Consider the following 24265-nt stretch of genomic DNA (forward strand, 5'->3'; position numbering starts at 1 on the left):
AAATTAATTAATAAAAGTGCATTTTGGTCCTTGCATAGTTACAAACTTTGGAAATAAAGCTCAAAGTGTGAAGTAGCATTAAACTCTAAAAGTTGAAGACAATTTTTTTTTTTGTTTGATCAAACTCAAGACCTTTATGACGAGGACACTGTCTATGTCTATGCAGGGACCAAAATGCACTTTTATTAAATGTATAATGTATGTGCTAGTATGAGTACAATGATAGTAATTAGTTATGCTAAATTTGTCAAAACATTGGTAAATAAGGATGTGATAAGTAAAAAAGTGTATGAAGGAATGGATAGTGATCATAGAATGAACCCAACTTAATTAAAGAATATATGTTAAATATGCAATTTAATCAAACAACTCCATCAAGCAAGACCTTGAATTAAATGAGAATTAACATAGATATATAAATTTCATCATAATATATTTGTATAATTATGTAATGGAGACTTTGCTAAATTGTTAGGGTTAATTTCTTCTTTATCTACAACCTTTTAAATTATTCATGTTTAGGATTTTGAGAAAATATTTTAAAACAACATTCACCAAAATGTATATGGATTATATGATTTTGATGTCATTTATATATATATATATATATATATATATATATATATATATATATATATATAGAAAGTTGAAGTGTTCTCAAAAGATTATTCATTTTACTTAATTTTTGTTGTTCTATTATAATTAATTAAGAAAATAAATATATTAAAATACTAAAAATAAGAAGATGTCATACATTAAGTTGGTTCCTAAAAAGTAGTAGAAAGGGCATAGAATTAGGAATTAGGGACGTTTGAGTTTTAGGGACAACCCCAAGCCTTATAGGAACAAAATCTAGAATCATATGATATGATCTACGATTATGTATGCTAGTATGGAGTATCAATAAATGGTTTATAAAAATGAATATATCAAACTTTTATAATTAGGGAAGGAGTAAAAGTGATATGTACGAAAGAAAAAGATCAAAGATTGAACCAAAATTAATTCATGAATGTGTCATTGGTTGATATGTAATTTAATTAAGTTATTACATCAACAAGATCATCCATATCATTGATATGTCAGTTTAATTAATCTACTATATCAAAATGAATTTATAATTAAAGAGAATTGGCATAAATATATACATTTTATAATTTTACAACTATATTAATGTTTCTTTATAGTTATATTTTTAAGAAAGCATAACAATGATAGATAGTTATATTCATGGTAAATAAAATTTTATAACTCTTGAAAATTTTTGAGCTTAATTTATATCATACTACAATTATCAACTTAGTTCAGAATTATAATAGTTAGAACTTGTTGGAGATTGTAGCTAGGATAGAGATTTTTATCTCTATAAATATGGATGTTATTATTGTTATAGCCATGTTCAGCTGAAGACGACACTTATGATTAAATTCTAATATTAAATATTAAGATTCATGTCATTCAATATGTGTTAAGGCATGGAAATACAAATAGTTGTATTTGTAATAAGGAGTTATGTTGTTGGGAATTTCAAGAGACCTTTTGTTGTAAAGTGAAGAGTCTCTCTTGCATTATATATATGACATCTAGCAAAAGGCATTGTACTATTAAATTTTTTATTATAAATAAAATGATCTTTTGTTGTGTGTAGCTAGGATTTTCCCTTCATTCTAGAAGGGTTTTCCGGATATTTCTCTGTGTCTCTTGCATCTTTTCTAGTTTCTTATTATTGTTGTTTATCTAAATTGTGGATTAAAATCCAACAGAACTTTCACCATTCAACCTCCCACATTAAAATAAATCTTACTTTATAAAACTATAAAAAAAAAGAGGTCTAGTAATGTATCATAATAATACCATCTAAGAACATAAACTAGATGATTTTTTTAATATTTGATAGAATTAATTTGTACATAAAATTGCACAGAGTACTTTTCTTCAAGTCAATTGAATTTATATAATTGTTTATTTATATATATTATTTTATTGAAGATAATTTGATTCAATAGTTTAGATGTTTCTTCAAATTTATTTTAAAAATAAGTATAAGAATGATAAGTTTTTAAATTTCAAAATAAAAGTTGATTTCTTTTAGATTTCAAGTTAGAACATAATAAAAATAAATTATTATTTTAAAGATGATTTATAATACTATATATAATTATTTAAAAAAAAAAATTAAAAACAAATCAATGACAATGTAAAATTTATATTTGGAAAAGTAAAAGTCTACAATAGAACTACAATAGAACGGTAAATTGTGAGCCTTTTATCAAAAAAACTTTACTCAACTTTTCGAGTTAATGCTACTTCATACTTTGAGCTTTATTCCCAAAGTTTGTAACTATGTTTATCTTCAACTGTTGGAGTACACGGTAATCTTTGCAAGTCTTTTACACATTTAATACTTTCCATACTGTAGCAAAATTGTTGACTGTCTCTGAACCATGTAACTCTGCGTTTAGAAAAAGCAGGAGATTGAAATCCCCCAAAAGGACTTAAATAACTTGGCAAAGCTTGTAATGGAAGTAAGATACCAAATATACTGTTTAACATACTTAGTAGGTAGGAAGCGAAATGCACTCTTTGACATTGTTATTAAGCAAGAAGCAAAATACAACTTCGGAAGTCTAGATTTTGGTTTTTCTTAGCCTACTAAAAAGATACTCTATTTGTTACAAATAAGTCCCTTCCCCATACAAGGAAGATCTTCCAGTTGCAGGAAAACGTGAGATGGAATACGGTCATTAATTACTACCGAGATGCATCATGCCATGGATAATACATAGAAGATATATGACAGATGCGCTAATACTACTAATTGGCCATGGAGTCTCATATTCTGCTGAGAAGAGTTGTATACAAACATATAAAATTATTATACAGCCTCCTTCACTTCCTTCTACAATGCCTCATATAATATGTTGGATCTATGCCTGTAATTTTCATATCACCAAGTCCCAAAATTTGTTAGCAGTGACCACAAAAAGGTTGGACAGCAGAAAAGAAGATTAGATTTTGTATACTTACTGTGAATCTGAGCATTGTAAATCTGTGATCTGCCTATGAAATAGGTTCGAAAAAATTCTCTGTTCTCTCGTAGAAGCCCCTTCCAAACTGCCATTCATAACATTCTTATAATGCTAATCAAAATCATGGATCACAATGCATTGTGAACTGTCATTCATCATACTAATTATGAAAACCATAGATCACAATGTAGTGGCTATTTTATGTGAACAAATTTGGATTGAAAGGCAGCGAACCAAAGAAGACCGATCCAACACAAACTAATTTATATATTCCACTGATGATCTTGTAACTTATTTGAGAGGAAAACAAATTCTTACAAATTTAAACTCTTATTCACTCTCCTATTCACTTAGGAACTCCTTACTGTCTTTTTATTCTAATAAAACTACATAATAGCTTGAATTTTTAATTTTAGAATAAAGAAAATGATGTGATCTCTCTTCACATTGTCTTCTCATTTTGACCATAGAGTATGATTCAAGAAAGTCACACAATCAAATTAAATCACAAACTATCATGCATCTGTAAAATTGAATCTCAAACTATCAAGACTTGGCATCTCATGTAAAGCTACAGAATGAGAAAAGAAGAAGAAGTGAACCTGCAAGAGTGACGAGGGGGTGAATGTGGGCATGCTTGGCGAGGGTTTGAACACATTCATGGCGATCCATGTTAAAAAGAAGGCACTTCTCAATGAGATGCTGAACCATTCGAATAAACAAACCATCCTCCATGTTAACGCTGTTCCTACAAGTGAAACATGGATTTTCCTCTTCACGTGGTGGTGGTGGTAGAATTCTCATTTTGTACGGGCCTCCAATTTGGACAAAACTAAAACCAAACGTAATGTTTGGGACTGTGTTGACAAAGAAGAGGGAGGGGGATAATATAAGGGGAATGTGGAATTATCCAAAGAGCATCCCAACCAAAGGTGGAAAGGAAGGCCGTAATCTGAATAGTGTCATCTAATCCTTTCCCATGGATAAGGGGTGATACCGATTGCTATGGGAAATTATTTATATTCGTGGAGGAGCCCATTGCCACTCGAAATTCCACGTTTTTGTATTTATACCTTGACTCCAAAGCAGGAGAATAACCAGTTTTGTCTCCTTTTTGTCTGGTCTAAATAAATTACAAATCAAAATAGCAAGGGCCACTTATCATTGGCTTCCTACCGACAGCCTCATTTGCAAATTATGTTTGGCTTGCTTCATCAAAAAGTCCACTGCTATAGGTAGGGTATTTTGTGTTCAAGTCTAGTTAGAGGTTTGGCTACATTTATCATTTTTGTTTTGTTTTGGTTTTTCTTTATTTGAAGATCTTATTTTTATGCTAATTTTTTTTTGAAGTTTTGTTTGAATGATATAGAATTATAGGAATATTAATAATAAATTATTATAATTTTCTTATTAAAAAAATATTATATATTATTTTTAGAAGATTAAGAGTTATTATTTAGAAATCTATTTTCAATTTAGAATTCCCTCTTTATTAAATATGGACTATAGAAGATAAAAACATGCAATTTAGAATTCTACTTTAGATGTTCTTATAAAGAATTTAACTTGGGACTCTAACAAAATTCAAATGATTTAACCAATTAGGATCAACCCATTAGACAATATTTTATAGTTCATTTATAAATTGTTTGGAGTTGATTTCATTCAATCTGATATGCATATGAATAATTTTAATTTGACAATATCAAGGTTCAATTTTAATCTTTTCAGATCCTTTCTATTGCTCATTATGAGTTGTTTTAGTACATGCTCGACATAATTATGTCAGTGCAATAAAGACATTCAACATGCACATTTAATTTCACAAAGAAGTCTCTAGGTTAAGAAACCTTTCGACAATGTATTTTCTATAAAGGGACTCAAGCCCCTTGACATTCCATGAGGAACAACTAAGAGCCATGACAAATGGTTTTTTATTTCAATCCCTTGCAGTCTAAAACTTCACGGACTGCTAAATTGAACACACACACACACACAAGGCACTTGTACAATTTAGTAGAAATCTTGATAATATTATGCCTGTTTTAGATAGGCCTGAGATATGTTAATGACATTCAATCATCCAACTTTATTACCAAACTTGTTTCTTCACACTAAGAACAATAAATACCAAGCATTTACAATTGCATAGTGTCATGTCTAAAATCATTCATTTTGATCTAGGGTAAGATGATTTTTGGAGGATCCATATTATTACTCATTGTTTCTATTCTATAACTAGTCTCTATGTATGCAAAATATCTTTATTCTAATTGATAGTTTTAGGTTTTTATCCTTGATCTATAATAGATAATACCCTTGCAATGGACCTTTTCAATTTAAGACGACTTTGATGCATTATATGTTTTAATTTCCAACCTTTCATAATTCAATGATATGCCCAGGGATAACTTTAAGAAACCTCTCCCAAGAAAAATAGGTGAAATATTGGTGAATTCAACATTTATGTGCAAGGAAATTTTCTAAGGGCAATTTTTTTGTTTGAGGCAAGGGAGAAAGATATTTTCTATTGGAGAAATTTTCCTTTCTACATCAAGATTTAATAAAAATTGTGGCGTATTATAAAAAATGGCATGCAAATAAATGTTGGTGATTTTTTTGGGACATAAATATTTTTGTAATGTAAGAGGTGAATTAATTGTTACATATAGCATAGAATACTAATATAGTTGGCTAATCTATATGTTTCTAAAGAGAGATTATTTAATTTTTTGGTGAATTTATAGAATCATAGGTGGGCCATGGCCCATATACCAAGAGTACACCATACAATGTACATGTAGTCTACCAATCCATTAAGACTCAATTAATAATGTGTCCTTTTTTGTTGCCAACTTGGTCGTCATAACTTTGCATGTTATCATTGATATGGTGAAAGGAATTGATCTGGAGCATTGATGTAAGATAGATCAATGGGCTTAGTTCTATTTCAAGCCTAATTTCAAATGTTATAGCATAAATTTTAATTCTTCCCAAAATTAGGGCACATGTCCCAAAGCCCAAAATATAAAATAGTTGGCTAAACATGGGTAGTTGGAGACACATGTCAGTAAATTGGTAGGCGATTCTTGGCCCTAGGGAAAATATTATTTTATTCTAAGGGTGAATTAACATTTCCCAATGAGAAAATATTAGGTAAAAGTTGGCAAAAAAATTAAAATAACTGTGTCCTAATTGTAGATTACATTGGTAACTGGACCAAGATTTGGGACCAATTATGTGTAAACGAATGGGTGATTAGCTTGGGATTTGGACCCAAATTATTTAATATCTCGGTGATGTGGTTGACCCCATATGTAGGTTTTATTCACCATATTATGATTTCCCAAAGAAATAGAATCGCCAATTCGCAAAGATTCACCACTAAAAAAATCATTGGATATGCCCAAAAGCTAAATAGAAGTACAAATTACATACCACTATTTGAAAGTGATAACAACATGAAAGAATGTTGAAACTCAATGTGGCCTAATATTATCTATTAGTTCATTCTAAGAGATTTCAAATATGATTGTAAGTCACACCTTGGCATTTGATGAAAATCTTATAATAATGAAATCACTAGTAATCCACCAAACTACTATTTGATCTAATGTAACACCAAAGAAAACCTCTAATCAACATTGTAATAACAAACAAATGATAAATCTAAACCTCTTTGAATTTGTGGATTACAATTGAATAAGTATGATATTCTTCTTTGAAATTTTGACTTTTAGTATCCTTATGAAGTCAATTTAAGGGGAAACAATAAAATTATTTCATAGTCAAATACAAAACTTGAGCTACATTTCTGTACATATAAAAAAATTGCTAAAGGTGAGATGTTACTATTACCATAATAATTGTTGCTAACATTTAACCAAAATGTAAGTTGAAATATTTATAACACGAGGTTTGAGCTGTAGGGACAGATATTTGGGCATTTCGGATAAGGCTGGCAGGGACACATATTTGGGCGTTTCAGATAAGGCTGGTAATGAGCTGTAGCAGAGAATCTAGGCATTGGAAGAAAGAATGGGACTATTAACCAAGTTTATAGTTAAAGTCACTTATCTGGTGGCTACCACTCTATGCCTATTGAAGGATGCTGAAGGGGACTTGCCTAGGGAGGACTCCAAGCTGCTTTTTGACTTCCTGGTGAAAGACTGGGCAAATGTCCTTCTAGGGAAGGAGGTCAAGAAATATTAAGGGCTCCCCCCTTCTTTTATTTTTGCATCCTGTTAATCCAATGGTTTATAGAATTTTTCGATTTTAAGGTCGTTACTCCTTTGTTTTTGTTAAGTGACTTCAACTTGTTAACATGCATTTTTCCTAAAGCCCGTAGTTACTTTTATAATTATAGTATAAACTTCTATTGCTTATTAATAGGCATTTTGTTTAAAGCCTGTAGTTACTGTAATAATTATAGTATAAACTTATGTTTTTGTTTTAAAAAGCATTAGGGGTTAGTTATGTTCTGATGGTTATCTGCTGGTAGTTGTCCAACTAGTTTGTAATGGGCTAGCCCCCTTGTTTTGATTGCTTTTATTTCAAAAACATGAGGTTTGAATTATTTTTTGTAATAACACAACATTGATTTCTCAAAAATGAACTTAATTGTAGTTTTTTGTCCTATACTTGGTGTATTCAATGACATGTATATACCTTTCCCTTTTGATCCAAGGAAAATGACATTATTAAGAGATGAAGAACATCATTATCAAACCAAGTGTTATAATTGAACTTCATTTATGCATATTAGAGGCATTTTTAAAGTTTTCCTTCATTGATAAGATATTGCATCATGAAAATAGGCCTTTTGTTGCAAGGTGAAGAATGTTTTAATGTAAAACTTTGTTCAACACCTTTATGAATCACTAGTATTTCAGTATTGGTCTTCCTATCATGTATTATAGGTCATTTGATTTAAGATAAATTGTACTCAAGAAAATGTATATTTCTACTTACCAAAATTCATAAAATAATTATTCATATTATTAAGGGTCCTAAGGGATGCAATAACACAATTTAAATATTATGAATTAGTTAGAAATATTATATTTAGTGTAAATATACTAAATAGAATTTTTGTTGTTGTTTAGGCTATACATATGCTAGAAGTAATACTAAGCGAGGTTTATTTGCCACCTTATTAGAAGGAATATTTTCACATTGAGCAAGGTATTTTATTACAATAAACAAGGCATGAAACATAAACCATACTCATTCCATATAGTGTTTTCAATGACCAAGTGATGAAAGCCTATGAGCATATGTTTTCTATTAATATATACTCATTACATGGTTAGTATATTTGTTTTAATCTTGTAAAGTTTAGAGAAGATAGGTAACTTGTTTTTAGAACTAAAGATATTTTATTTCTAGTATTGAATGTAATACCCTAATGAATATGTTATTAATGATAAATGGATGAGAACATATCTTTATCTATTTTATATATGTACATATTCATTAAAATGGTTTGTATGTTTATTTTTATCTTGTAAGCTTTGAAAAAGACAAATATATATTATATTGATTTAAACATTAAAAGAACTTTATTTCTATTTTTGAATGTAATGCACAAAGTGAATTATTATTATTATTATATTTAATTATTTTTCCTAAAGCATTGAATAAAATTTTTACAATCATACGAATTTAAAATAAATAGTAGAAAGCATTTACACCATTTGAGATTATGAGATGGGTTTATTAATAGACATAGATTCCTCTATTTTATAAATTGCATATATTTCTAGTTTAAGAGCTTGAAATTGTTATTCAAAAGACACATGAAGACATCAACATTGGTAATGAGATTTACATGCAATAACTACTATTTAAAAAGATATATGATAATAGATATCACAACTTTAATAACTTAGTTTTTTCCTATTTGTCTAGAATATAAGAGTATATGATAGTGATCTTGATGAATTAGTATAAATACAATTAAAATTTGTAAACAAAGCTTATAGTATTCATCATCATAATATAAATTTAAAATAAAATACTCCAATCATACAACAAGTCTGAAAACAACAATAAATTGGTTACTATTGTTTGTGTCTAATTTTAAACAATTTTAACCTTATAACTTTAGATTGATATATATCCACACATATATTATCTGAACTTTTATAATATAAATATGCTAAATTTGGCTAAACTCATTACAAATCTGCACGCTATACCATTCTTCAGATTTTGCAAAACACAAGAGGTTTATACTCCGCCGTTGATCTTCATAATCTCTATCCCAGTTGTTAAACAAAAGAAAATGGGCTGCAAAAGCAGTATGTTTTACCGATTTTATGAAATAAAAATTTATATGATTCCTTTAATTATAGGTGCCTTTGAGTTATAATGCGGAGTGACTTCCAAAACTCACCGGGGAGGCTGATGATGTTAAATAGAAGAGACGATCTTTTGTATTGTTAATGCTATATTTTCAGCCACAGAAAAAGCTTTCTATCTTTCATTTTCTCCCCCCGACAGGTTTGAGAAAAGACGAAGTTGACTGTCTCAGTCAATAGACGGACAGAAAGAGAGTTGAGGTTGTAAGCAAGCGAAAAGACAACAGAAATTATATGTGAAAAGACATACAAACCAGAGAATTTAAGGTTTATAAATGAGCGAGATCTGTAGAAAGTACCACCCCAACCAAGAACTGAAAGGCCACCCTTTAAATCGCACTACAGCGGCCTTTCCGTGGATAAGAGAGAGAGAGAGCTGTTTATAATTTTGGAAAAATTATAGCCCTTTCTTTTTGAAGGTTTATCTACATGTTGATATTGTGTGACTTTTTTTTTTCCTCGTAAAAGTATAAATGAATGATATTGATTATCTTTTGAATTTTGAAGAGATTTAAAGATTTCTTTTTCTTTACAATTTTTTTAGTGTTGAATTTGATTAGAATTAATTGATCAAATGAAAGTATTAAAATGGTGAAACATTATAACATTTCTTGCAAATATGCATTAAATTGACTTTGGACAAGTAGGAATGGTATCAAATTAGCAATTCGAGTCTTGGGAACAATCTTGATTCCTCCACGAAAAAATCCAATTATTATAGGATGTGAAAGTGCATAATACAAGGTGATGATATGTTGTATGGGCTGTTGGCATTATGATGATATGGCAATTATTTGAAGACTATATTTGGTTGTCATTGATGGCAACTACTATGTCAACTTAGTTAGAAGAAGTTTAGGAGTATGATCGATGAAAGTAGAATACACAATCTTGATACGATTGTTAAACATAAGAATATGATCTATGACTATAATATAATAGTTGACAACATGCATAGCACCTTCACAATAGTCAAGGTAGAAATGGAATCACAAGATGCGATCATGGGTGTAGTATATACATGATCACCATGTTTTAGAGTAGCAACCACAATGCAACTAGTTGACTAGTGGAAGGAAATTGGATCGTTATAGTTGGACCAAGTAAAGATAAGAACACTTGAGTTCTTGGAGACATTTAAAGGATTCAAGATCATTGCAAGTTATAAATATGAACTAATAAAGAGTGAAGGTGATGAGATGTTGAGTTGGCATATGTTGAATTGTTGAATTAGTATGAGGCAGTATTAAAGTAGTGCATTGGGAAAGGCAATATGTTTTGACTTCTTAATTAATGGAAAAAAAGATTTGATCAAAGACTAGCTTAGTCATGATATAACATATTGAGACATCCAGATATGTGAAATGCTTAAGGTGTGTGAATGAGAAGCTTAAGGTTTGAATGGTTGGTTAAGATTAAGAGGCAAAAATTATGCCTAATAGAACTGTAAGAATTTTCCTTAGGGAAAAATTCACCTAAGACCAAGGAACTCAAGCACAAGCACAACAGTAGACAAAAGAGAGTATGATCAGAATGATGATATATTCATTCAATATTGATTGAAAGTACACTAGGAGTGCCTATATATAAAGGCCTCTGGAAAGCTTCTAAAATGCATAGAAGTCAACAACATGATAAGTCATACAACTAGACACATGTCCACTAGATATGGGTTATCCTCCATTAAGCATAGAAGTAAGTGTGATGATAAGAGGATAAGCCTGCAATGGTGTAGCACGCAAAATAATGTTGTAGACACCATGTGCTAAATTAAGAGTGCAAATAACAGTGTTGTTTACATGACAACTTAGTCAATTATGCAAACTCTAGTGTTGTAGACACCATGTGCTGAATTAGAGTTGCTTACTCTAGTGTTGTCAACATGACAACTCATAAGAGTATGCAAACTCCTTAGTGTCTCACCTAAATAAATAATAAAATAATGCATTAACCTAAGTAAACTTAAGTAAAGTGTAAATAGTAAATACTTATTTACACCAACAAGAACAATTCTCAAAAAAGGTTGTAATAAAGAAAAAAGTATGAAGATTGTGAAGTGTTAAAGGTTGTAATCAAGATACGAAGTAGATGAGAGCAAAGAGGAATTGTAGAAGAACAAAGAATTAATTGGATCTTACATGCAAGGAGTGTCATTTCCATATCATAGATTGAGTTATTTTCTATAGTTACGAAAGTCAAATCCCTAAATTGGGTGAATCCTAATAGGTTCAAGTTATAAATCTCTTAACTAGCTAAGTTCTTAGAAGAGTATTTAAAATATTCTAACATGGTAGATCTTAGTAGATCTATTTGTACTTCTAATTTAAGGTACAAATCACTCGTAATAGCTAAACCCTCAAAAAGGTACCTAACTATAAGCTCCTAATTTAATAGGAAAACTTGTTTCTTGTACTAGTGAGCTTGTGGGTAACATCCACACCATAGTGCATTTAATTGAGAAATTAAGTATAAAAACTTGAATTTGGAGGCCAAACTCAGCATTTTTGTAACTCAAATATTGTGGGATTGATCCATGGTAACAACATGCATATCTCAACATGCAAATGGATATATGTACATGCATACTAGTATAGATACAAAAAATGATTTAAAAAAATGAGCATCTCAAAATCTTGGTAAATATATACTTAAATTAAACTATCTCATCTATACAGATAGTTGGATACATGAATGTGCATCCTAGTATAGGTACAAAAATTGCTTAATGATAAATGAAGATCCCAAAGTTTTGGTAAATATATAATAAACTATTCCATCAAAAAAGATCCTAAACTTTAAATGAGACTGACACGAATATATAGACTTAAACTTTATCAATTGATATATTTTTATATATTGAATGTTATATAATGTATAAAAATAAAAAGTTTTATGATCATTTATTATATTAAATATATTCTCTTTAATATGCATCTTATTCTTGTAAGCCATTTTCAAACCTATTCTTGCTAACTGATATTATAATTTTCATTTTGTCCCCCAAATTGTTTTAGAAAAGATGAAGGTGTCAGTAAATAGACAAGTGAAGGAGTTTCACTTGTTTGTGAACAAGTGAATTGATAGAAAAAAGATAATTTAACTTATATGTAAATAAGTGAATGGATGGACAAAAGAGATTTTAAGGTTTATAAATGAGTTTGAAATATCCAAAGCACCACCCCAACCTAGAGTTGAAAGGCCATACTTCTAATCGTACGACAAAAACCTTTTCCTTGGATAAGGAAGACAATGGGGTTATGGATAGAGGTATTTAATGTTGGAGGAATCATATTCATTTAGTTTTTAAAGAAAATTAAATTTTATACATATTGATATTTTATAGATATAGTTTTTTATGCATTTTGTATAAATTCAGAATACTTGTATAGGCTAATGTAACTTAAATATGCCTATTGAAATTTGATGTATATTCTAGTGATTCTTATTTCTAATTTTAATTTAATATTTCATAAGAATTAATTATGTAAATGAATATGTTTAAACAATAACAACCATTAATTTTTGGAATAGATTTATGTATCAATTTGGCTTCCAGTAATTAATAGGAAAAGGCATGGAATAAGGAGTTTGAGTTCAAAAGTTCAAATTTTGCAGATAATTCTTTTCTATTAGGAACAAATCCAAGTGCGATGGGATGTGAAAGTGCATATCCTATAGGAACTTTACTATTGGGGTAGTACAATATCACACACATTCATATTGGGTGGTGGGGAGGGGGGGGGGGGGGAGGGAAATAGGCAATTCATATTGCCTATATTTGGTGGGGGTTTCAGGTGGGATTTAAGATGGTTTATAGAGGAAAATGGTTGTGTGATGTATTGCTTGGGTATTGGAGGGGGGTGACAAAAAATGAGTTTTGGGAAATATTATTTGAAAATAACTTGACCTTAATCTTTATCATGCCACAAACATACATAATATGACTTAGGCTCACTAAGTGAAGCTCCTCATAGCATTACCCAAAGGTGAGAATTGGATTTTTTTTTGTGTTTGCTAGTTTATGATTAAAATAAATGGCTAGGGAGTGTGCATGATCATGTTATACCAAGCTATGGCCTTAAGTGGAAAAGAAAAATCCAAAAATTAGGGTTACTCAATTTGACGTAAAAAGTTGAACATCTTATCGACCTTATCCCAAAAAGTAGTAAGAAGAGAATTTGTAGGAAATTGAATGTAGTTTCTAAACTATTAGCCCTTTTCGGAAAAAAAATCTAATAATTTAAAATTTTAGATTACAATACAGTAGGAAAAAATTTCAGGAAAAATATAAAAGTATGTGTATGTCTTACCACCTTAATCATAGTCAAATGACTGTATTTATTCACAAGATTCTAGATATAAGTAATAGATTCATGCCTAGATCTAGACATACTTTTGTGTAATTTTCTCCTTATAAATAATTAATAATCAATTTTATGCTTCATCTTTTTTAGAATAAATTCCATGTCTCATCACCTTAACCAATTCTAAATTTTGCAAAATTAAAAACTTTTATTTTCTTATAGTAGGTAAAACATAGAATGCAATGCATGTTTCAAATTTCAAAAAAGTTAAACCATTCGAAAGTCATAGCTATTTTTCAATCACTCTATCAATTAGGACTTTAGAGGTAAATCAATTAATAAATAAGTAATAATTACTTATTGAACTCAAAATTTGACATCAAATTAATATTGATGGAAATATGATAATGTCTTAAAAAACCCATTTCCTTTCATCAATTTCAAGTGAAAAAAAAGGTCCCCATCTACATGGTCAAAGTATGGAGATTAGAGAAAATATGACAAACATATTTTTTGGGTTGAGCGTTCATATTTGGTATTCCAAAGCCAAAACCCAAGGAAAATACTAGGCTTATTGGGCTAATCAAATATCCAAAATTTCCATATATTCGATAATATCGGTTATCTAATTAAGCTCAACATTTTCAAATTTTTTAATTTGTCATTTAATTTTGTTTCCAATTTTATTTTATTAATTTTTATTTTCAAATTTGATTTGTATCACTACTGTTTTTAATTATTACTATATCATTATAATGCATATTACTATTATATATAATAGTATAATATTATATTAATATTATTACACAATTAGAAATATTTAGTATTAGATATGTTAAATTAGTATTGATATATTATTATTTATATAATATATATTAGTATTGTATTATATTTAAATTATTATTATATTAAATTATTTAAGCTATTATTCTATAATAATATAATATTAATATTATATTAATAAATTAACATTATAATAATACTTGGGGGGGAGAGAGAGAGAGGGAGAGAGAGACATAACAATTAGAAAACATAGGTATATACTACTAAAAAAATGAAACCAATTTGTATATTAAAACATATATGTTATTTGACCAAAAGTGTAGAACTATCCATTTGGGTCATCTCATCCTTTATCATCAACTGAACGTAAATCGAACACACATATATACATAAGTAGATAATCGTTGTAAATGCATTCTACTAAGAATGTGAATATTTGAAATTAATTCAACATGACAAGTCAAATGTTTAGACTTACCATAACAGTAAGAGTCTATTTCTCTGCATGCCCCTCCCCATCTCTCCTTTGAAGTACCTCTCCATGAAGTGCTACAATTTATATAGCATCATATGATCCATTGTCCACCCAGAGATGTACTTATATGCACCACTATCAGAAAGGGTACCTAAGACAAATTCTTGCACACAACACAAGTATGGTGACAAACATGTTAGTTATTAAAAGATGTATAAGGGTCAGACTCATTAGCAAAAGGAGGAAGCAATGTCATGCTCTTGCTAGCCAAAACTATCACTCAAGGTATGAATGGCACTAATAATTTGTGAGTCAGCCTCAATAATAATATCATGATGCTACACTGCAAGAGGGAGGAAATATCAGAGTGGGGGGACATATGTGCAAGATTTCACTCATTGTGCAAATGGCTTGTCTTGAGGAGCACCTAAGCCCACACCTTAGTTTGATCTCATTCTCCAATAGTTGACCTTCTGGAAAAGCACATATACAACATACAATTTTCTTAAAAATTGTAATGGGACATCATATTACTATGGGGTGGTGTATCAAAAACCATCCATGAACAAACCCAAAATTTATCACACATTTCATCATCTGTGCACCACTTAATTGACAATTTGGGATTTTTAGGGTCAAATTTTTATGGCATCCAAAAAAAGCTTACATAGGTCATGTTTAGTTATATTAAGGCTCATAACTTTGATCATAATCGAGCTCATCATCAAACTTGGCATGCATGGAATCACAACAAAGAAGAGAAGCATTATGTTGCTTGGTAAGTATCTACATGTTTTCAATAATAAAGTTTATGGTGAAAAATGTGGGACATAATGTACGGATATTGTCATCGGTTGTTTGTAAACCTTAGAGAAAATTCAATTTTTCTCCTATAATGTCCTCTAAAGGTCGAGAGTTTTAGGGCTAGTTCATTTTCTTAAGGTGGTGGATTGATTTTAGTTGGTTGGGGGTATTTGGTGGTGGTTGCAAGTTGTTTGGAGATCGGTGTGGATGGTTTACAAAATCAAAATGAGGGTTCTATGATTGGTTTATATATCCATGCTCGATTACAATAAAAATTATTATGGAATTACAACCTATTCTACGTATTATAAACATAATTATTTTAAAAAACTTACTTTTTAATCAAGATTTAAAAACAAAAAATTAAAAAATGACAAATAACTAAAAACAATTCGAACTTAGCTTGTTGATGTTTGAATTTTTTTTTGCTCAAATATCAAGTGTAATTTTTTCTATTAGATATGAGTTTTTGTAAATTTGTGTTATTGTTATTTGACTATGATAACAAATAACATGGGATGTGGGTGTTTATAAAAGAATTAAGTTATCATTTTTTAGATGTCGAAAATATTGGATATTTGATATTTTTGGATAAACGATTAGGGATCAGTGGATTGGTTAAATTTTCTTTGGCCAGGTGTATTGACAACCAGACCTACTAAAAACTCAACAAGGTTTGTAAATTACATTTTTACTACTGAAAATAGGATTTGTTTTTGCATCGAAACTTTTTAGCATACCATGATCCTACACATTCCTACTAATAATGAAAAATTTATCACAAAAATTATAAATAATGATGGGGTAAATGTCAAATGTGTGAAGGAAATGGATAGAGATAAAAAAATGAACCCAACTTAATTTAAAATTGTGTTAAATTTTTTAATTTATTTATGGCATTCCATCAAAATATTTATAGAATTGAATGAGAATTGACATAAATATATGAACTTCATCATAATAGATTTATGTGGAAGCACATATCTGAAAGTGAGGATTGGATGTATAAGTATCTATGGTAGTATGAGTACAATATAAAGTAAATAGTGATGAATATATATATTAAAATATTTTGTAAATAAGGATGGTATAAATGCCAAATATGTGGGAATACGTATGAAGGAAATGGATAGATATCAAACAATGAACCTAAATTAATTCAAGAATGTGTTCAATGTGTGATTTAATTATGTCATTGCATCGAATAGGCTCTAGAATTAAACAAGAATTGACAAAAATATATGAAGTTCATCATAATAGATTTATATGGAAGTGCATATCCCAAGGTGAGAATTGGATGTACATGTGTATCTATGCTAGTATGCATACAATAAATGACTAATAATGATGAATACATATAAACTTTTATAAATAAGGATGAGGTAAAATTCAAATGTATGTGAGTATTTATAAAGTTAATAGATAGATACCAAAGAATGAACCTAGTTAAATTAAATAATGTGTTCAATACATGAATTAATTATGTCATTCCATCAGATAGAGTCTAGAATTAAATGAGAATTGATATAATTATATGATTTTTCATCATAATATATTTATGTGAAAGTGCATATCCCAAGGCAAGGATTGGTTGTATAGGTATGTATGCTAGTATGTCTACATTAAATGGGTAATAATAATTATTATATCAAAGCTTTTGTAACTAGGGGTGAGCTATGCAAATTCTATAGTGAAATGTATGAAGGTGATGGATAGAGATCAAACAATGAACCCAATTAAAGTCAAGAATGTGTGCAAGTATGAAATCTAGTCAAGTCATTCCATCAAATTGGATCTATAGTGAAATTTGATAAATGTCATAAAATATGAATTTTACAATAATATATTTATGTGATAATACATATCCCAAGGTGAGGATTACAATGTGTATATATGTATAACAATATGCCCATACAATAATGGCTAATAATGATGAAAATACCAAAACCTTAATATATAAGGATGGGGTAAACACCAAATGTACAAGAATGTCTATCGAGTAGATGTTGGTCTCAGATTGTTTTTGACAATTGAGTGTCAACACACTTAAGAAATTTTCTTAGATAATGCTGAGTATAATATAGATGCCAAGTTATAGTATGTGTTGAGCCAAAAATTCATCAAGTGCCAAGTCATTCAACTGTCAAGCAGATAGACAGTTTCGAGCAAGTTTCAACTATTGAGTGACTAATAGTGCTGAGCCAATATATGTGCCAAGTAAACTATAGGTGCTGAGCAAGACAAAATTTCTATAGGTGCCAAGTAAGACAAAATTTCTATATGTGTTGAGCATTAGTAATTAGTAAGTGCCGAGTAACATAGAATCAGTATAAGAGTTTGTGCCCTCACAATCTAAGATGTAAACCATTTTGCAACCAACATATGATAAAATCTTGAAGGATTAAAAGATAAGATGGAATCTTTTTGATTCACTATGAAATCAACATGCAACCAATTAGAAAAATAGAAATATTTGAGCAAGAAAGATGGATGAATCTCAATTGTAGATTCATACCTAACCCTAAGTCATGAAACCTTTTAAGGAGGTTGAAACCCCATAATTTAGTAATATATGGGAATACATGAAAGAGTGTCTGAGAAGAGAATGCATGTAAGGAGAGAATACTAGCAAAGTTTGAAGGAAGTGAAAGGGGTAAAAAGACTTAGAGGAAGGACAACATTGCAGTATCAGTTAACAAAATAGAGTATCAACACTTCAAATAGAATCATATCAGACCAATGAGGATCAGATCAGAATGCACTGAATATCAATATGAAATCAACAATTAAGGATTGTAAGTTATCAAGTCAACAAATTTTACTATACTTTCTAGCCATTGTATTAGGAGAATGAAAATCCTATGAAGATAGGTTGGTTTAACAACCATTTTGTAAATCCTTTAACGGGGTGACATTCCAAGTGAATGTTTGTAAATCTTTTAGACAGGTACACCATTAATAGTGTGTTGGAGCCTTTAATAGGGCACAACTTTCAAGGGCAGATAATTGATGATGGTCAAACTTTGTAACCTTGACAAGTTACATATTGTTGTAGTGATAAGTTATGGGTGTCATGACCACCCCAGCTTTACCTTCTCATTTTGGAGGGTTTCTAGGTGATCAAATATTGTGTTGTCTATTTTCATGCATGCCTTTACTTTCATGTTAATTAGAAATTTTTCATGGGTGTATTAATTTCAGTTAAAAGTTTTATAGCTTAAAGTTTGGTACTTTTGATTCAGCCCCCCTCTCAAAAGTATTCTTCCCACTTGTAAATTCCAACAGTAGATAAAAAATAAATCCAATTTAATTCAATAATATGTTTGATACTTAATATAATTAAGTCATTCTGTCATATTGAGTCTAAAATTAAATGAAAATTAACATAGATATATGAGATTCTTCATAAAATATTTATGTGAAAGTGCAATATCCTAAGGGGGATTAGATGTATGGGCATGTGTTCTAGTTAGAGTACACTATATTTTTATTAATGCTAAATAATCAAAATATTTGTAAATAAGAATCAAGTGAATAAAAAGTGTATTGTTATTAATGCTAAATATATCAAAATCTTTGTAAATGAGATTCAAGTCAATAAAAACTTTATAGCAATATGTATGAAGGAAATGGATTGTAATCAAATAATGAACCCAACTTCATTTAATCAAGTTATTCCATCAATGAATTAAATGAGAATTGATATAAATATATGAATTTCATTATAATATATTTTTATAATTATGTAAGCGAGACATTGCTAAATTGTTAGGGTAATTTGTTTAGGTCAACCTTTTAAAGAGTTCCAATTTCAAACTTATAGAAAATATTTTAAGATATCATTTTCCAATATGTATATGGATTAAATTATTTTGATTTCATCGATAGAAATTTATTGAAAATTGAAGTGTTCTCTCAATATTTTTCCATCTATTTTCTTTTGTTATTCCATTATAATTAATTGAGAAAATGGATGTATTAAAGTATTTAAATTTAGGAACATGTCACATAAATGTGCATCAAGTTGGCTTCCAGCAATAGTAGAAAAGGGCATAGAGTTAGGAATTAAGTTTGAAAGTCTAAGTTTTTGAGGAAATCCTAAGCCCTCAAGGAAAAAACTCAAGCATCATGGGATGTGGAAACTTGCATATCTCAAAGTAAATATTAAAAATATGGGTATGTATACTAGTATGGCCATAATAATCTACTTGTATTTATGAATATATCAAAACCTTTTATATATAATGAGAGAGTAAAAGTGAATCGTATGAGAATATGTATGAAAGAACTAGATAAAGAGAAAAGAATGAATCAAAATTAAATCACAAATATGCCAATGGTTGATGAGTAATATAATTAAACCAACTTAAATTAATCTATTTCACCAAAATGAATTTTTTTTTAAAAAGTGACATAAATATATAAATTTAATCATAATATAATTTTATAACCTTAAAATTATTTTTTCTTTATGATGATATTGTTAAGGACACAAAACAATGATACATACTTAAATATTGACGGTGAATAAAATATTATAATTCTTAACCATATTTAAAATATTTTTTTTAATCTCTAGCTATTGCTACCCCCCAAGTCTCTCTTGAACTTGGCCCTGGGCTTAGCCATAAAAAAATTAAGAAAACCCCCAATCTTGAGGTCAAAATTAGTCTCATAGACTTCGACACAGATACTAGGAAGAGCAAACAGAGTGCTCATAGATCCAAAAAATGCCTCCAATTGGAGAAGTTTAAGTCCCCTCCCAAATAGGTCCTTATCTTGGAGTCTACTAAAAGTGACATTAAACCCCCTAAGAGGAAGAAACCCCACTAGAAAATTGGCAATAAGTCTAGTTCCAATCCTCCTAGGCCCTCCCATATTTCTAATACCTTGGAGGCCATTCCTTCCTCGACTAGAAGCAGTGGTGAAGACATTACTTCCCCCATGAAGGACACTCCTAAGGGTGGGGGAAAGCATAACTATGACCAGAGTTATTGTAAGGCATGGCTTGATAGGCTTGAATAGTCAATGAAGGATTTGGTAGATAACCATACTGGCATTTGCCAAAGATTTGAAACCTTGGCTGACTTCTCCACTAAAGTGCTGCATTCTGTGACTACCACCCTTTACTTCCTACAGGTGAACAAGGATGTGAAGGACCTTGGAAAGGAGAGAGAGAGAGAGAGAGACTTCCTGCTCCAATATGGCTTCTTGGTAAAGGACTGGATGAAGACCCTCCTAGAAAAACTTGTCAAGGAGGAGGAGGTGAATGTGGATAGGGATGGACCTGAGGTGAAGGATGTTTAGGAATTGGATAAGAAGGAGGGAAATTAGCCCAGATGGTTATTTTTCTTTTTGCTTTAATGATATCGTATAATCTAAACTTGATGCTCTACAAGGATTTTTATTATTTGTATAAGTTTAATTGTTGGACTGATGGTAGTAGTATGGTGTTTTACTTTTGGAATTACTTTCCTATTTATCTGCTTGATCATAGTAGGAAAGATGTTGTTAAGGCTTTTATGGATTATGTTAGTTCTTTGAAGTATAAAATTGGTATTGGTTAGATGATAGGGAGGTCACCTTCAACTGATCTTTCAACCTTTTTGTACTTTAGGGTCAGCCCCCTGTCTCTCTTGGCAACTATCTATATACTTCAAAAACATACTACAATTTATTCATGTAGCTCAAAATTATAATAATTAGAACTTTCTTCTTTCAATATATCAAATTTTAAATCATCTTATTGTATAAAAATATCATAAAAAGAAAAGGTCTTGATAGTGTATCATAATAATAGCATCTAGGAAAAATTGAATATAGATGAATTTTTTATATTTGAAAATTCATAGAATAAAAAAATATGTTTGAATTTATATTATTATTTATTTAAATATTATTATTTAAGATAATTTGATTGAATAATCAAGATATTTCTTAAATATTATTGTATAAATAATTTAAAACATATATTTGCAAAAATTAGGTCTTTACTTTTGAATTTTATTATACCCTTTAAAAAAAACGTTATGCTATACTCTTTAGATAAATGCAAACTTAAGATATATTCATAAAAATTTATAAAAAGGACATGGAAAAAAAAACTACTACATAGTGTGAGCTTTATTGTGAAAGTTTTTAACTATGTTTGTTTGTTGGACTATATGGTAATCTTTGAACCTCTTTCCTACTTGTTATGCTTGTTTAAATTTTATAAAACTGTCAATATCATGCTTAAGTCTCTCAATAAATTGTCAAAATTCATTATAGATAATATTATTTAAATATATTATATAAATTTTTTTTACCAATTTAAAATATTAGTATACAAAATATAAACTTAGAAACTTTCTTAAGTTGACATATATTGCTATTTTATAATTAATTTGTAAGCTTTTATACTTTTTAACAAACCATATAAATTTAGAAAATTCAATATATAAGATTTTTGTAAATATAATACATATAAAATACAATACAAGACATTACATTAGGAAACCATTGTAAATTTCACGCTTGCTTTCACACATTCAATACTTTCCATACTGTAACAAATTGTTGGCTGTCTCTGACACATGTAACTCTGCAAGTAAAAGCAAGAGATGGAAATTCCCAAAAGGGTTCAAACAAAGGCAAAGCTTGTAGTGGAAGCAAGATACAAAATACACTCTTTAACATAGATATTAGGCTTTAAAAAAAAAAAGAGAGAGAGAAAAGAAAAGAGAGAAAGAAAATGCACTGTTTAAGATGGTTACTAAGCAAGCAGCAAAAATACAACTGCAGAAGTTTACATGTTTGTCTTTCTTAGCCTACTTAAAGATACTCTATTTGTTGCAGATAAGTTGCTTACCCACATAAGTAAGATCTTCGAATTCTAGACCATTTAATCAAGGGACTTCACCAAGTTATATGTGGCAAAACTTAAGCACGAATATGATTTTTAATTAATACAGATATATGATGACATGGATAATACATAGAAGATATTTGATTGATGGGCTGAAAGTAAATAGCCGTCACCGTTCTATTCCCAACTGATACTACAAATCAGCCATTTAAATACTTGATTAGATCTCTGTTTCCAATATTAATAGCTCTGATTATCTTTTACCAAACAACTCACATTCTACTGAGAAGAGTTGTATACAAACATATACAGGTCATAAAAGTACCAATACTGCAACCTTCTTCACTTCCTTCTACAATGCCTCATATAATATGTTGGATCTATGCCTGCAATTTTCATACCACAGACTCCTAAAGTTTGTAAGCAGTGACCAATATAAAAATTGGAGAAAATAAGAGAAGATCAGATCTTGTATACTCACTATGAATCTGAGCATTGTGATTCTGTGATCTACCTATGAAATATGTTCGAAAAAATTCTCTGTTCTCTCGCAGTAGCCCCTTCCAAACTGCCATTCATAACATTCTTATACTAATAAAAACCATGGATCACAATGCATTGTGAACTGTCATTCATCTTTATAATAATCGACCATAGATCACAGCGTAGTGGCTATTTATATGCACAAGTTTTGAGAAGATCGATCCAACACAGATTAATTTATACATTCCACTTGATGATTTTGTAACCTTTTTAAGAGGAAAACAAATTCTTACAAGTTTAACTTCAAATTAAAACTCCTATTCACTTACAAACTCTCAGTAAGTTTCTACATACTTTGTCCTGTCTATATATTCTAATAAAACCATATAATAACTTGAAATGTTTTTCAATTCACTGACGTAAATATTATTGTATGATTTATTATTAGAATGAAGAATATAAATAACAATGATCTCTGTCTTCACACTATTTGTCCTTTCATTTTGCTTATAGTCTATGAAAAAATTCGCGCAATCAAACAAAAAAACATTTCGAATCTCTAAACAAAAAATATCAAAACTTGGCATCTCATGTAAAGCTACAGAATGAGAAAAGAAGAAGAAGAAATGAACCTGCAAGAGTGACGAGGGGGTGAATGTGGGCATGCTTGGCGAGGGTTTGAACACATTCATGGCGATCCATGTTAAAAAGAAGGCACTTCTCAATGAGATGCTGAACCATTCGAATAAACAAACCATCCTCCATATTGGTATTGATATTAACGCTGTTCTGACAAGTGAAACATGAATTTTCCTCTTCACGTGGTGGTGGAGGAATTTTCATTTTGTCCGGGCCTCCAATTTGGACAAAACCAAAACCAAACGTAATGTTTGTGACTGTGTTGACAAAGAAGAGGAAGCGCATAGAAGGCGTTGTAATAATAAGGGAGAGGGAGGGGGATAATATAAGGGGGATGTGGAATTATCCAAAGAGCATCCCAACCAAAGGTGGAAAGGAAGGCCGTAATCTGAATAGTGCGACCTCATCCTTTCCAATGGATAAGGGTGATAACAAATGTTATGGGAAATTATTTATAATCGTGGAGGAGCTCATTGCCACTCGAAATTGCACGTTTTTGTATGTATAGCATGACTCCAAAGCAAGAGAATAACCGGTTT

At 29.8% G+C, this 24265-nt stretch overlaps 2 protein-coding genes across 2 annotated transcripts; both read right to left on the minus strand.

Annotated features, from left to right (window-relative positions):
• Window positions 1–2559: 2559 nt before the first annotated feature.
• Window positions 2560–3884, minus strand: LOC149533682 (uncharacterized). Its single transcript, XM_089803630.1, has 3 exons — window positions 3632–3884; window positions 3028–3114; window positions 2560–2933 (listed from the first exon to the last, which is right to left on the minus strand). The coding sequence occupies exons 1-3, from the start codon at window positions 3831–3833 to the stop codon at window positions 2890–2892; spliced, it is 333 nt and encodes a 110-aa protein (XP_089659756.1). The 5' UTR covers window positions 3834–3884; the 3' UTR covers window positions 2560–2889.
• Window positions 3885–22678: 18794 nt separating this feature from the next.
• Window positions 22679–24012, minus strand: LOC149533683 (uncharacterized). The gene is made up of 3 exons (XM_089803631.1): window positions 23720–24012; window positions 23086–23172; window positions 22679–22990 (listed from the first exon to the last, which is right to left on the minus strand). Exons 1-3 carry the CDS (start codon window positions 24009–24011, stop codon window positions 22947–22949), a joined length of 423 nt encoding a protein of 140 aa, XP_089659757.1. The 5' UTR covers window position 24012; the 3' UTR covers window positions 22679–22946.
• Window positions 24013–24265: the final 253 nt, after the last annotated feature.

The sequence above is a fragment of the Cupressus sempervirens genome, chromosome 10 (assembly GCF_028749045.1).
Source record: "Cupressus sempervirens isolate cs-2001-9-10 chromosome 10, ASM2874904v1, whole genome shotgun sequence".
NCBI classification, from domain to species: domain Eukaryota; kingdom Viridiplantae; phylum Streptophyta; class Pinopsida; order Cupressales; family Cupressaceae; genus Cupressus; species Cupressus sempervirens.

Coding starts and splice junctions, on each gene's coding strand:
- LOC149533682 (XM_089803630.1), bottom strand. CDS start 3,833: ATGAGAATTCTACCACCACCACCACGTGAAGAGGAAAATCCATGTTTC. Junction 3,115..3,631: donor CCCCCTCGTCACTCTTGCAG/GTTCACTTCTTC, acceptor TATGAATGGCAG/TTTGGAAGGGGCTTCTACGA. Junction 2,934..3,027: donor TTACAATGCTCAGATTCACA/GTAAGTATACAA, acceptor TGAAAATTACAG/GCATAGATCCAACATATTAT.
- LOC149533683 (XM_089803631.1), bottom strand. CDS start 24,011: ATGCGCTTCCTCTTCTTTGTCAACACAGTCACAAACATTACGTTTGGT. Junction 23,173..23,719: donor CCCCCTCGTCACTCTTGCAG/GTTCATTTCTTC, acceptor TATGAATGGCAG/TTTGGAAGGGGCTACTGCGA. Junction 22,991..23,085: donor TCACAATGCTCAGATTCATA/GTGAGTATACAA, acceptor TGAAAATTGCAG/GCATAGATCCAACATATTAT.